This window comes from Nannospalax galili, unplaced genomic scaffold, assembly GCF_000622305.1.
Source record: "Nannospalax galili isolate Female #2095 unplaced genomic scaffold, S.galili_v1.0 scaffold95, whole genome shotgun sequence".
NCBI classification, from domain to species: Eukaryota; Metazoa; Chordata; class Mammalia; order Rodentia; family Spalacidae; genus Nannospalax; species Nannospalax galili.
Window position 1 is genome coordinate 1,040,243 of NW_008342393.1, and position 16,305 is coordinate 1,056,547.

At 40.0% G+C, this 16,305-nt stretch overlaps 1 protein-coding gene across 5 annotated transcripts in view; it reads right to left on the minus strand.

The window, feature by feature from the left end:
• Nucleotides 1–16,305, minus strand: part of Gpatch8 (G-patch domain containing 8) — a 103,872-nt gene that overhangs the window by 46,048 nt on the left and 41,519 nt on the right. For all 5 annotated transcript variants that reach the window (XM_008838191.3, XM_029566015.1, XM_008838197.3 and 2 more), the window contains one exon: nucleotides 15,694–15,766. In XM_008838191.3, the coding sequence (XP_008836413.1) occupies nucleotides 15,694–15,766 (73 nt within the window). The remainder of the gene's footprint in view (nucleotides 1–15,693; nucleotides 15,767–16,305) is intronic.

The window sequence follows — 16,305 nt, forward strand, 5'->3', positions numbered from 1 at the left end:
CATGGTATGTAGACCAGGTTGGCCTCAATCTCAAGAGATCCACTTGCCTTTGTCTCCTGAGTGCTGGGCTTAAGCATGTGCACCACCACACCAGGCTCTGATCATTCTTGAAGAATTAGTATAGAATTCTGAGGAGTCAGTAAACATATATAGAATAAAAACATGAAAAATAACAACAAAGAACACAAAAAAATTACTAGTCTTTAGAAACTTATAGCTCAAGAAAGGTAAAAGAGGGGCTGGAGAGATGGCTCAGCAGTTAAGGGCACTAGTTGCTCTTGTAGAAGATACGGGTTTGATTCCCAGTAACCACACGGCAGCTAACAACCATCTATAACTCCAGTTCCAGGGGATCCAATGCCCTCTTCTGACAGGGCATTGTACAACATGGGTGCACTTACATATATGCAGGCAATTCAGTCATACACATAAAATAAAAATCATAAAAAATTAAAAGGTAAAAGACACAAAAGGTAGACTACTAAAAATTCTATAGGAGGGGGCTGGAGAGATGGCTCAGCAGTTACCAGCACTGGCTGCTCTTCCAGAGGACCTGGGTTCAGTTCCCAGTACCCACATGGTACACATGTACACAAAACACATACATAAAATAAGTAATTTTTAAAAATTCTACAGGAGAAGAAAATAAAGTGTAAGAAAAAATGTCAAAGAGGGAACCAGGCATGATGGCTCACACCTATAATCCCAGCTAAGGCAAGAGACCACCTCAAGTTTGAGACCAACCTTGCTACAGAGTGACACCCTGACAAGAGGGCAGGCAAGATGGCTCAGTGGGTGAAGGCACTTGCTACCGAGCCTGACAGCATGAGTCTGATCCCCAGGACCTGCAAGGTGAAGCTAGAGAACTGACTCTCAAGTCATCCTCTGACTTCTACACAGGTGCTATGGCACAAGTGCACGTGTGCAATACACACACAATGCAAAAATAAAATAAAAAGTTAAGAAGAAAATTATGGTATGAGGCAAAAGTATTTTCTTTCTAGAGAGCAGAAAATCCCTAAAAATTTCTGAAAGCTTTTAATATCTAATTTAGCTTCAAGTTTCTAGTGAATTTATACTAATTACAAAGTATGTGTGTGTATATGAATGATCACTTCAAGTTCCCAAAGAATATATATCACACTCAGAGTTCTTTCCAATGGGGGGTGGGGGTAGGGACAGAACAACTTATCCTATATTTCAACTCCAGTACCTACAACTTATTTTTTTTAAGTGTATGAGCGTTATGCCTGCATCCTGCATGTATATAAGTGCACCCATGTCGTACAGTGCCTGGGGCAGACAAAGGAGGGTGTTGGATCCCCTAAAACTGAAGTTACAAATGGTTGTTAGCTGCCATGTGGGTGCTGGGATTCAAACCTGGGTCCTTTGCAAGAGTTGCCAGTGTTCTTAACCACTAAGCCATCTCTACAGCCCCAGTACCTACAACTTATATATAGCATATTGATTAAAGGCATAGGTTTGGGGCTAGAGATATAGCCCAGTAGTAAAGGACCTCCCTAGCATGAGCAAGGTCCTGGGTTTAATACCTAGAACTGCTAAATAAATTCATAAATAACCTACTGATGCAGGCTCTAAGGAAAAAAAAAAGCACATGTATGATTATACTAATTTGCTACAAGGTCTTGGACAAACTACTGTTTAGACTAGAAACTTCTGTTAAGCATAATGGTGCATGCTTGTAATACAGGCCCTCAGGAAGCAGAGGCAGGGGATCCCCAGTTTGAAGCCAGTCTGGATAATGTAGTGAGCTTCAGGCCAGCCCAGGGTCTATAGGAAGACCCTGTCTCAAAAATGAAATGAGTCAATTTCCTGATCTGCAAAATGGGAATGGTATCTATCTCAAAGAAGATTTAAATGAAAAAAAAAAAAAAGTGCAACCTTTCAGCAAATGCTTAATAAATGTTGGCTACTATAAAGGGCTACCACTAAACCTAGTAAATAAGGTCTTGTTAGTCATAGACACATGTAAGAACTGACCACCCATTAGCTTGTTTGTTTTATCATCCTTCACACCTACATTTTTTTTTTCATCTCCACTGCTATCACTCTGTTTCTAGCCTGACCTACTGACATTCAAGGCTCTCTAAAGGATCTCTGTCCCCAGACAAGCTTCAACCAGACCAGGATTCCTCCCACCCCCACATGAAAGGCTAGCTAGTACACTGGAAAGCATGAGACTACTGATCCGAGAATCTGAATTTGGATTTCAGCAGTATTACCAAATCAAGAGTACTAAACCTTAATTACTTGAATTGCAAAATGAGTTTTAGATTAAATCACCTGTAATATCTCTTCATGATATGAAATTACATTCCCCTTCTTCAATAAAAAAAGGCCCTTGGATGGAGATTATAGCTCAGTGGCAGGGCACCTGCCTTCATGCATCAAGCCAGAGGATCAATATCCAGCAAAACACACACACACACACACACACACACACACACAAATATTAAAATAAAATTTAAAACCCCCACAAGTTTCTGCCATCATGAGCTGTTCCTGGTGCCATGCCTTCCCTGCCATGATAGGCTACAGCCACTGAACCATCATCCAAAGTAAACCTTTCCTCTTTGAGTAAAAAAAAAAAAAAAAATCTCCTTTGACTTACAAAATAAAAACCCAAATGGGAGTGGTGCTAAAAGCCTTCTACATTTAGTAAAGCAGATTATGAGCATGAGTTCTGAAGCCCAAAACACCAAAGTCTGAATTCTAATATATCATACTTTATTGATTGCTTATCCTTGGGCAACTTATTAAACTTCTCTGAGCCTTAGTTTCTTCAACTATAAAACGGGTGCAACAGTAATTATCTCTTAGGCTATTATAAGGATTAAATTATATTTATAAGTGCTTAGCACAATGTAAACACTGATTAAGTATGAGATTTGTGCCTATTCGATCCATGTCCCACTCTTGCAATCTAGTTATAGTTTTTAAACTATTCCTAAAGACCTAAACTGTATTTCCATGAAAACAACTGTGTGGATATACCTCAGTTGGTACAGTCCTTGCCCAGCATGCATAAAACCCCATGCTTGATCCCCAGCATCACATAAACAAGGCATGGAGACATATGGTTGCAATCCCTTGGGAGGTTAGGGCAGGAAGATCTGAAGTTCAAGGTCATTCTTGATTAGCCCACAATATACAAGCCTGTTTCAAAATAGCAAAACCAAACAAAAAAATAACAAGAAAATCCCACCCCCCCACCAAAAAACTGTGTATATCAGGACACGGGGTTGGAAGGGCTATCTATAATCCTAGTACTTGGGAGGCTGAGGCAGAATTGAAAGTTTAAGGCCAGCCTGGAACTTGGGCTCCATAGTGAGACCCTGACTCAAAACAAAAGAAAGCAAATCAAAACAACTGTGTGGGGTCGACTTTTCTTTTTTATATAATGAAGTACGATATTTTAAGAATTGGGAGATTGTGCCAGTAATGCATACTTTTAATCCCAGCATTTGGCAGGCAGAGCAAGGAGGGCTCTCTGTGAGAGTGAGGCCAGCCTGGTCTACAAAGTGGGTTCCAAGCCAGCTGGGGTTAATAGAGACCCTGTCAAAACAAAACAAACACCACACACACACACACACACACACACACACACACACACACAAGCAAACAATTGGAAGATTGTTGAGCCAAGTGATGCATGCCTGCACTAAAGACATGGAGGACTGAGAAGCCAAGGTCACCCTAGGCTACAAGAAACTCCTATTTGAGTAGTCTATTCCTTCCCCCTGAGGACTTTCCATGGTCATTCCCTTTTTTTTATTGTGAATGAGTATTGCCTGCATGTGTGTAAGTGTACCCTTGTCATGCAGTGCCCGAGGAGGTCAGAAGAAGGTGTTAGACTCCCCTGGAGCTGGAGTTATAGACTGTTATTAGCCACCATGTGGGTACTGGGACTTGAACCCGGGTCCTCTGCCAAAACAACAAGTGCTCTTAAACGCTCAGCCATCCCCCTCCCCCCCTTTTAAACCTTACACAATTTTACTTAGGTATAGCAGTTCAAGCTTGTGATTACATAATACTGAAGTCTGAGATATGATAGTTGGAAACCAGTCTAAAGGTGCATAGTAAAGCTCTGTTGTTAAAAAGCAAAATAGCTACGAACCATCCTTAACTCCAGTTCCAGGGGAATGCAAAACCCTCTCTGACCTCCGCGGCATTGCACAGGGTACACTCACATACATGCAGGCAATACACTCGTACACATAAAATAAAAATAAATTTTTAAAAAAAGGCAAAATAGGGGGGAGGGAGAGGCAGGCGGATCTCTGTGAGTTCCAGGCCAGCCTGGTCTACATAGCGAGTTCCAGGCCAGCTACAGGGAGACCCTGCCACAAAAAAAGGAGGAGAAATGGCTCAGCAGTTAAGGGCACTGGTTCCCAGCACCCACATGGTATGTATTAACTACTCATTACTCGGGTTCCAGGGGGTTGCATGGCAAACACTTTACTGACTGAGCTATCTCTCTAGTCCCACATTCTTTTCCTTATAACTAAAAAATAGAGCCGGGCATGGGGGCACACAACTTTAATCCTAGAACTTGGGTGGAGCTCTGTAACATTGAGGCCAGGCTAGGCTACAGGGAGACCCTGTCCCAAAAAGACCAAAGGGGTCAGGGGGAACCACCCTTCTATTTTCACATGTTCTCAGTTTTAATTTGAAATTTTCCTCTGTATTATTTTTTCACAGATTTTATTTATTACTTTTAGTTTATGTGCATGAGTGTTTTGTCTGCATATAAGTGTATGCTGTGCCCATGGACGACAGAAGAGGGTGTTGGATCACCTGGACCTGGTGTTACAGATGGTTGTTAGCCGTCATGTGGATGCTTGGAACTGAACCCAGGTCCTCTGTAAGAGCAGCCAGTAGTTTTAATCACTGAGCTATCTCTCCAGTCCTCTGCCACTTTATTATTATGCCATGAACTTTTTTTCCCCATCTGGCCTAGAACTTGCTATGTAGACCAAGCTGGCCTTGACTACAGAGAGAACCACCTGCCTCTGCCTCCTGAGTGCTGGGTATTAAAGGTGTGTACCACCATGACTGGCTCTCTAGTCTCTTGATGCACCCTTTAAATATGATGGATTCCTATGACGAAAAGCAAGCAACCCTTTCCAATGCTCTCTTTCTCCAGTACACTACTCCTTCCTCTACTCTCTCCCAATCCCCTTCTGTTTCAGCTATAAAAATTAGACTGCTCAGGATTGGAGAGTTGGCTCAGTGGTTAAGTGCACTTGTTGCTCTTGCAGAGGACCAGAGTTTGGTTCCCAGCACTTAACTTGGACAACGTACAACCACCTACAACCCTAGTTCCAGGGTATCTAATACTTCTGGAATCTGCAGGCACCTGCACACATGTGGCATAAAGTTACACAGACACACATAAAATAAAAATAAATTTAAAAAAAATTAGACTTCTTGGAGCTGGAGAGATGGCTTAGCAGTTAAGAGCACTGGCTGCTCTTGAAGAAGACCCAGGTTTGGTTCCCAGCACCGACATGGCAACTAACAACCATCAGCAACTCCAGTTCCAGGGTATCTAACGTCTTCTTCTGCACTTACATATATGCAGGCAAAATACTCATACACATAAAATAAATTAATTTTAAAAAGTTAGATCTCTTAAACTAGGCTTGGCAGCACACGTCTTTAATGCCAGCATTCAGGAGGCAGAGGCTGATGGATCTCTGTGAGTTCAAGGCCAGCCTAGTCTGCACAGTAAGTTCTAAGCCATTTGGGGTTACAGAGAGACACTGTCTCCAAAAAAGGCCTCTTACTGAAAACTGTGAATTCTAATTTTATTTGCTATCTGGGCTTTATTTCTTTTATCTGTATTAACCAAATTCTATTAAAGAAGGTTAAAGAGTCAGTGGTATGCATCTGTAATTTCAGTATGCAGGAGACTGAGGTAAAAAAATATCACAAGTTCATTGGGTATGGTGGTGCATACCTTTAATCCCAGCACTTGGGAGGCACAGTCAGGCTAATCTTTCTGGTCTACTTAGTGAGTTCCAGGCCAGCTGGGGCTACAAGGAAACCCCACCTCAAAACAAAAACAAAGATCAAAAGTTCGAGGCCAACCTCGATTATATAACAAGAAAGACCTTGTTTTGCTTACTTTAAAAACAAAAAAGTTAAAGGCTCTCAGAACCAGTTCCTTAGTAAATCAATAATTACTAAAATTATGCTTCTCTGAGGCTGGAGAGATGGCTCAGTGGTTAAGAGCACTGGCTGCTCTTGCAGAAGACCTGGGTTCAAATTCCAGCACCCACATGACAGTGAACCATTTCTAACTCCAGTTCCAGGGGATCTGATGCCCTCTTCTGTCTTTGAAGGCATTGCACGACTTGGGTGCACTTACATACATAACACTCATACACATAAAATAAAAATAAACCAAAAATAAATTAAAATAAAATTATGCTTGCCTGTGGTAAATATACTAAAAACCTATTTAATTATCAGGGAACAGAATCTGTGCTTTCTAAACTAGATGAATGCTGTGTGCAAACTCAGCTATGGAGCCCAACTGGTCTCAAACTACAGGCCTCACACCCACAACCTAGACTCTAACTTCCAAATGCTCGAATTGCAAACCTGTAGCACCACACCAAGTATAACTAAGCCTTTCTGATGATCCATACCTTGCTTTGTGATTCAGAGGAGCTACATGTTTTCCTGACCTACTCCTGACACCAGGTTTGATTTCTAGCACCCACATGGCAGCTAACAACTGCCTATAACTCCAGTTCCAGAGGATCTGATGCCCATTTCCGACTTCCACAGGCACTGCACATGGGTGTGCTTACATATGCAGGAAATACACTCATGAAATAAAAATAATAAATAAAAAAGAATTTTAAAGTCAGATGTAGTGATGTACCTCTATAACCCAATCATTCCTCCCTAGAAATGGGAGGTAGAGACAGGAAAATGACCCTGAAGAAATCTTGGGCCAGTTAGCCTGTACATACTGCAGCAGGAGATGTAAGTGCAGCAGGATATACAAGTGCTCCTGCCTCAAGAAGGCAGAGGGGGATAACCGATTACAAAAAGTTGTCCTCTGACCTCCACATGTACACTGTGGCACAAGCATTCTTATTCATTCTTATCATCCCTGCACCCTTTCTGACTCTATACACACACACAAATTCAGCTGGGGTTGTAGCTCAGTGGCAGTGGCAGAGTACCAGCCTACCCTGCTATAGGCAGAATGTCAGTACAGGAAAAAAGTCACCTACCTAGTGCCTGAGCAAGTAAGTAGGCTAAGGAAGAAGAGTCATTTGAATGCAGGAGTTCAAGACCAGCCAGGGTAACACAGACCCAATTTCAACATTAATTAACTTTAAAAAAGTTAATTGAGCCGGACATGGTGGTGCACTCCTTTAATGCCAGCACTTGGGAGGCAGAGGCAGCTCTGCGGATCTCTGTGAGTTCAAGGCCAGCTTGGTCTACATAGTGAGCTTCAGGATAGCTGGGGCTACAGGGAGACCCTGTCTCAAAAAGATACCCCCCCCCCCGCAAAAAAAACACAACTGATTGAGGTTTGGTACACCGCACAGTGGTAGTACACATGACCAGCTAGCATGAGGCTCTGGATTCAATCCCCAGCACTGCCAAAATAAATAAAAACTAAGTGAAATTTTAAAAATCAATATTGGAATATCACAATGAAATCTAAATTGTAGCACTACATATTTCTATTCTATTGTACTGAATTTAAGTTCCTTTTCCTTTAGACTGAAAAAAATGTATATTGTTGACTGATTCAATACCAGCTTTATCTTACTATGATCATCATTTATTTTCTAACTAAAACCAGAGTGAGATGGTATTAATACACAAAACTAATGATACATCCCTAATCTATTCTAGGTACAAGACAATTTTTTTGAGATAGGGTCTCATGTATCCCAGGATGACATCAAACTATGTGACCAAGGATGACCTTGAACTTCTGGTCTTCCTGCCTCCATTTTCCCAGTGTTAAAATTACATGTGTGCCAACAGAACTCAATTAAAAAAAAAAATTATTTATTATTTTTATTTTATGTGTATGCATATATTGCCTGCATGTAGGTAAGTACACCCGTATCGTGCAATGTCCACAGAGGACAGAGAGGCTGTAGGATCCCTATGGACAGTTGTTAGCTGTCATGTGGGTGCTGGGATTCGAACCCCAGCCTTCTGCAAGAACAGTCAGTACTCTTAACTGCTGAGCGATCTCTTCAGCCCCAGAACTCAGTTTTTAAGGTGGTGCTAGGAACTGAATCCAGCCAGAGCTTCCTGTATGTACTCTACCAACTAAGCTGCATCTCTGGCTCTGACAATTATTTTCTGTATTTTTTAAAATTTATTTTATGTGTATGAGTGTTATGCCTGCATGTAAGGTAAGTGCACCCGTGTCGTGCAATGCCAGCGGAGGACAGAGAGGCTGTAGGATCCCTATGGACAGTTGTTAGCTGCCATGTGGGTGCTGGGATTTGAACCTGGGTCTTCTGCAAGAACAGTCAGTGTTCTTAACCGCTGAGCCATCACTCCAGCCCCTTATTTTCTGTATTTTTTAATAGAAATACTATACATATAGTATCAACATTTTTTCATTTATTTATTGTTGTGTGTTGTGCATGCATGCCACAGTATGCATGTCAATTTCTTAAAAATATTGTAAAAAGCAACTCAAATTCCCTTCAAAAAGAATTTTCTTTGAACAGAGACACAAATACAAATACATAGATGTAGCCATATATTCTCATAGAATGTAAAATGCCTCAATTCTAATACCTCAACCATAAAAAATGCTACCTTTTGACATATTTTTCAGGGAAGATGATATTCCTGCAATCACTTATCAGTTGCTGGGATTAAAGGCATGTGCCACCACACCTGGCTTTAACAATTATTGGGCCAGCAAAATGGCTTAGTAGGTAAGGGTGCCTGCGACCAAGTCTAAGGAACTGAGTTTGAGCCCCAGGACTCATATGGTAGAGTGAAGTTGGCCTCTGATCTCCACACACAAGCAATGCCATGTGCATTAATGCAAATGAAAAATAAAGGTAATTTAAAAAATAATAGTAGTAACAATTCTTGGGGGTTGGAGATATGGCTCGGCACTTAAGAACACTGGCTATTCTTACAGAAGACTCAGGTTCGAATCCCAGCACCCACATGGCAAATAACAACTGTCTGTACCTCCAGTTCTAGGGGATCTGGCAGTCTCTTCTGTCCTCTGCGGGCATTGCATGATACAGGTGCACTTATCTACATGCAGGCAATACATGCATACACATAAAATAAAAATAATTAAAAAAATACTAATAATAATTCTTGACTGGGGATGTTGCTCAGCAGTACAATGCCTGCTTACATTGTCCAAGGCCTTGTGTTCAATATCAAGCACTGAAAATCAGCAATTCTCTTATCGTTTACCTTAATAATTTTATGACTTCCATGTTTACTTTTTTGTATACTTGTTTATTGTTTGAAACAAGGTCTCCCCAGCTGGCTGGAACCCATTATACAGACCAGGGCAGCCTGGATCTCGCAGAGATTCACCTGCCTCTGTCTTCCCAGTGTGGGATTAAAGGCACATACCACCACACCTGGCTTTAAATTTTACATTTAAGTCTTATTCACCTGGAATGTATTTTGGGGTAAGGGATGACAACTGTGACCCCACTCTCCTTCCCAGGCTATTATCCAGTTGTCTCAGCAGGCAGAGGTAGGGAGATCTCTGTGAGATCAAGGCCAGCCTGGTCTCCATGTGAGTTCCAGGACAGCCAGGGCTACATTCTAAGACCCTATCTCAAAAAAAGGGGGGAGGGGATCACAAAAGTATAAGCCATGGAATGGTTCCTGACCTAAACAAACCTTAAAAGGTCTATGGTAGTTATTTTAAAAATAAAAAATAAAAATAAAGAAGCCTGATTTTGGGAAGTTGGAAAATTAAAAGGCAGGAACCATGTCTTATGCTATGGGCAGTCAATAAAATCAGAAAATGAGAATTTTTTTTTTTTTTTGGAGGCAGGATCTTACTATGAACTCAAGGTAATCTACCTGCCTCAGAATGCCAAATTCTGAGATTATAGGCATGAGCTAAGATGCAGAGCTAACTAGAATGTTTTAATAACTCAGGAAATATTTTTTAGCTGTCCAGCTACTGGTTTCCTCTTATAGACAAGATGAGCACTGAAATTATATCAGACCCCATTCATTTTTCCCAAGACCTGAACTTTAGTTTGTGATCAAAGAGTCAGCCAAATTAACAAATAGCTCTTAATGTGACAAAGGCAGTTTAGGCACCATTTTGGGGTACACCTACTGAGGAAACAGATTTCATAGCAAAATAAGGGTTTCATTTCAACACTGCAAAAAAGAAAAAATTTCAGAACTGGAGTTGGAGAAATGGCTCAGCAGTTAAGAGCACTAGCACTGGCTGCTCTTGCAGAGGACACAGGTTTGAATCCCAGCACCCACATGGTAGCTAACAACCATCTGAAACTCCAGTTCCAGGGGATCTAGCACCTACTTCTGGCCTCCACAGGCATTGCACATCACAGGTGCACTTAAATACATGTAAGCAATATACTCATACACATAAAATAATTTTTTAAAAAATTTCAGAACTGAATCCAGTCCAACAGCCATAAAATACAACAATTCATTATTGTTTCATTATTAAGTAACATACCCTTCTCCCTTCATAATATATAATGGCCCATGATATTTCTCCTTAACAAGGCTATTTCTTTCAGATGACAGATACTTTATCAACACAGCTTTTCTACAGGTCTTTATTTTTATCAATAACAATTATCTGGTACATATAATAAAGGATTTTTTGAAACTTTCAAAATATTTTAATAAACACAAAGGAAGGATAAAATAAAATTCAAATGTAAAAACAAATCTAGTTTACATAGTATAATTTATTTATTTTATTTTTATTTTATGTGTATGAGTATATTGCCTGCATGAATGTGAGTGCACCTGTGTCGTGCAGTGCTGCAGAAGTCAGAAGAGGGTGTTGGATTCCTCTGGAACTGGAGTTAAGGACAGTTCCTAGCCACGTGGGTACTGGGAATTGAACCCAGGTCCTCTGCTAGAGCAGTCAGTGCTCTTAACCGCTGAGCCATCTCTCCAGTCCCTACACAGTACAATTTTATATCTGGATACAGAAACCAGGTTTCAATTTTAGTGAATGGTTTTATGTTCAATATGTTAAGAGTCCCAAAATTTTCCAGGCATGGTGGGGCACACCTTTAATCTCAGCACTTGGGGGCAAAGGCAGGTGGAGCACAGTGAAATTGAGGCCAGCCTGGTCTATATAGTGAGTACAAGGCCAGCTGGAGCTACAGGAAGACCATGTCTGAAAAAAATTTTTCCCCCAAAATTAATTCAAATAAGAGGAACTGAAAGTTGACAACAAATAAGTATAAAGAATTTACAGAGGGCTGGAGAGATAGCTCAGCAGTTAAGAACACTGTACCCACAGTACCCACATGGCAGCTACCAACTGTCCATAACTGCAGTTCCAGGGGATCCAACAGCCTCTTCTGACCTCCACTGGCACTGCATGACACGGGTGCACTTACCAACATGCAAGCAATACACGCATACACGTAAAAATAAAAAAAAAAAGAATTTATAATGTGTGAGCCTAGACATACAGTGGCAAGTCTATATAATACTGTGAAAAGGTGAGCTTTCCTCAGAAGTAGTTTTTTATATCAAGTTATTTATTAAAACTGAAATAAATTTATTGCAAATTATCTCAATGTACTATTACTATAGTTATATTCTAAGTCAAATCATGTGCGAATTAGAGAAAGTTCTATGACAGAAACCAGCATTAATACCTACACAATGTTGAATCTGCTACAAGAAATAGAATTGTTTACAAAACTAACTTGACCCTTAATGCTGGAAACAGAATAAGGTTCCATTCTTTTTAAAAAATATTTTATTTATTTATTTATTTATTTATTTAGTCTTTTTGAAGCAGGGTCTCCCTGTAGCCCGAGCTGTCCTGGAACTCACTATGTAGACCAGGCTGGCCTTGAACACAGAGATCTGCCTGCCTCTGCCTCCCAAGTGCTGGGACTACAGGTGTAGGCCACCATGCCCGGCTTATTATTTTTATTTTAAGTGTATGAGTATATTGCCTGCATGTGTGTAAGTGCACTTGTGTCCTGCAATGCCCACAGGGGTTAGAAGAGGGAGTCAAATCCCTTGGAACTGGAGTTAGGACAGTTGTTAGCCACCATGTAGGTGCTGGGAACTAAATGTGGGTCCTCTACAAGAGCAACCAGTGCTCTTAACCACTGAACCATCTCTCCAGCCCCCATTCTTTTTTTTTTTTTTTTAACTTTTAATGAAATGAGAAAAAAGTTTATTTTGAGCCAAATATAAATGTCTATGCCTTGGGAACACAGATTCAAGTTACCATGAATGAATTCCTTTGAAAGAATAAAGATGCTGAACTGGCTACCTAAAACACATCAATAACGTAAATATACTTAACACTACTGAACTACACACTTAAAATGGCCAAGTGAAGCCATCCTAGTACTCAGAAGACAAAGGCTAGCCTGGGTTACATAGTGAGACCCTGTTTCAAAAGCACAAGCAAAATAAAACAAAAAGTTAAAGAGAAATTGGGGGTATATTTCCATAGTAGAACTTGTGCTTAGGATACGCAAGGTTTTCCTAGGATGAATACCCAGCACAAGAAACAAAGAGAAAGAAGGGGAGGGGGGAAGAAAGGGAAGAAAAGGATGTCATGATGGAACATTTTAATTATGTATTTTATCACAATTAGACAGGAAAAATAGCTGGGCATGGTGGTACCAATGTGTAATCCCAGCACTTGAGAGACAAAGGATGCAGGATTGCATAATTCAAGGCTATCTTAAATAATATTAGTGAGTTCCAGGCCAGTGTGGTCTATACAGCAAGTTCCAGGTCAGCAGGGGGCTATGAAGACCCTATCTCAAAAACAGCAACAACAACAAAAACCACACAACAAATAAACATAAAAGCTGGATATGGTAGTGCACACCTGTAATCTCAGCACTCAGAAGAAAAGGGAAAAGGATCACTACAAGGTCAAGGCCAGCCTAGCCTATTTATTGAGTTTCAGGCCAGTTAGGGCTACATAATGAGATCCTTTCTCAAAAAACAAACCAAAACAAAACTTCAAATTTTTCCTTGTATTTTTAAATATTTTATTATCTTTATTTTACGTGTATGACTATATTATCTCCATATATATATATATATATATATATATGGTTGTTAGCTGCCATGTGGGTCCTTGGAATTGAACCCAGGTCCTCTACAAGAGCAGCCAGTGCTCTTAACTGCTGAGCCATTTCTTCAGTGTACCCCCCACTTCTTTTCAAGGAAGTCAAAGTTAAAAGAGAAGCAAACTTCAAGAGAGTTTTTAAAACAAAGTAACAATTTTAGATCATCTATAGTTAAGTATCCACTTTTTATATCATGAGCTGAGGTATAGTTTGGTGGTAGAAAACTTGGGTAGCATACTGCAAAAAAAACCAAACATACAAATCCTTCTCTCTTTCTCTCCCTCCTTCCCTCCCTCCCTCCCTCCCTCCTTCCCTCCCTCTCGCCATGTTCTAATTATAAAATCTCTGACACTCAACATAAAAAAAACTTTTGGATTCAAATATATTTGCTAACTAACCCTTGTAAAATGCCCCCACCCAAGTGCCTGAACAAAGAGAGTAAATAAAAACAGTGTTTCTAGACATCTTCAATTAGATAGAGATGTTTCAAATCAGAAACAAAGATCAAATTCTAGTCTTCAGAACTTCCTAGCAATCAACTCCACTCAATTTGATTCAACATTTACATTTATGGAAACAAATGGGAGAAATTCAACCAAAAATCCACTTCTATTTTAATCTTGATTACTTTACCTCTATTTAGAATCTATAAAATATGTGGTATCTACCACACAAATTGCTCTAAGTCACAGATTAGCCTTTGTATGTAAGCACACCCATGTCATGCAGTGCTCACAGAGGCCAGAAATGGGCATCAGATCCCCTGGAACTGGAGTTATGGACAGTTGTTAGCTGCCATGTGGGTGCTGGAAAACAAACCCAGGTCCTCTGCAAGAGAGCCAGTGCTTTTAACCACTGAGCCATCTCTCCAGCCTTGCAAAGAGTCTTTATGTCACTTGGAAGGCAAGTTTAATGGCAGTCTTTTTATCTCTCCAAAAGAAAAAGTTACAGCTTAGAAATAAACATTTAATAGCTCTATTTATTGAGCATCTTCTAATGTGCCATGCCCGAATACAATTTTTTAAGTATAATTGTTTCGTTTTTGTAAGTAGAACTTTAAAACAAATAGCGAAGTTTTTGTTGCTGTTTTGGTTTTTGTAAATATATTTTTTATGACTTTTAATTATGTGTATGGCGGGGTGGTGTATGCATGTGAGTGCAGATGCCTGTGGAGATCAGAGGCATCAGATTCCCCTGGGAGGTGGAGTCACAAGAGGTTGTGAGCCACCTGAAGTGGATGCTGGTCCCCTGTAAGAGCTGTACACAATTTAACTGCTGAGTCAACTCTCCAGACCCTTGGTTTAGTTTTGAGATGGAATCTCACCATGTAGCCCACTCTGGCTTCAAACCCCTGCTTCCACATCCCAAGTGCTAGAATCACAAGCATGCATTCCCACACCTGCCCAGCAAAAGCAAAGCTTTTAGTAACTGAAATACTCTGTCCTCTTACTCATCTTAACACATTAGACTTCAGCATTCAAGCTGAAAAATCCATTTCCAAAATTCAAAGAATTAGTCAACATTATTAGCACATCTATCTTCAAACATCACTCTATATAAGCCCCTCTATGATCATGCAGAAACACAATGATTCCCCTAATTTCTGAGCTAGCTTTCACATCAAATTTGCAACCATCAACAGCTCTTGAGCCTGGAAGAAGGTGGTTGGTTTCCATGTGGCAAGAGCAAAGCTCAGAAGCAGAAATGTCAGCATTTTGGTTTTTATCTAAAAAACTAGTATATGTAAAAGGAAAAGTAAGTGTGATAAGAACTTTAACCGTACATTTTCCAGAGCCAGATGTGAACATGAGAAATGGCTTCTGCTTGAACAACCCTAGGAAATTTCTACTTTCATTTTAGGTTTCACATAGGTTAATTTTTTTCTCTACCGCAACATGAACTTTGATCACAACACAAGTGAGCCACAGGGAAATCACTGGCTTCAGGGAGAATTTGGAAGGACAAGTTAAAACTCTGGCACTGAATTATTCTCTTTATGATTCAGTAACCACAAACAATATCACTAGAAGACATAAAGCACACATTCTTTTTCCTGTTTGGCTATCCCCCGCCCCCCAAAAAAACCAGGCTGGGCCATCCATAATATGTATGGCCTCAAAGTTTTAAGGACACAGCAGCTTACAAATCACTGGCAAAGATGGAGGCTATACAACAACTTAAGACTCAGCTATAGGAAAAATAGACTATTCTAGCAGGGGAAAGACAGGGAGAAAACCCAAACACTTTTTAAAAACACAACAAATACATTCGGGTACAAGATTTGCATTAGAAACACTGTTTTCCATTTATATTAATTTATTATTTTTACCTTTTGGTAAATTTAAAAACTTACCCTGAAGAGATTTTCCCAATCCCTGGCCCAGCTTCCACCCATGTTTCTGGAGTAAGCGGTGTCCAATATTATCCTGACAGATAGAACAGAGAGACAAACCAAAAATATTCCAATAATATATTCTTCCCTTCCTAGTGACACTTAAATGGGTGATGAACAAGAGATAATTCTACATATATGCATGCAAAAAAGGTGCTAATAAAAGGGTAAATGTGCCCAGTATATGGGACATTAATGTAAAAACAAATGCTGGCTAGTATTTTATATAGGAGGAACATATGGGGGAGGATCCTTTTTGATGGTGTGCTGGGCAACTTTTGTACATACACTTTAGGAGGAGAAAGGCGGGAAAGGAAAGGGGAAGGAATACATTTATCAAGTTTTAAAACTAACATTAAAAAGCATAAAAATCAAGGTATTTATACAATCATATCCACCACCTAGACAGCACCACTTTAAGATTAAAAAAGAAAAGAAAATCTACATTGTGTTTAGTTATTTTGTTTATGTGTCAGGCTTTCATGATACAAAGTAAGTTGTAAGTGTGAGACTACCCCCACCACTAGAAACAAAACAGTCACCAAAATCCAGGCTAGACTTGATTGGTTTAAA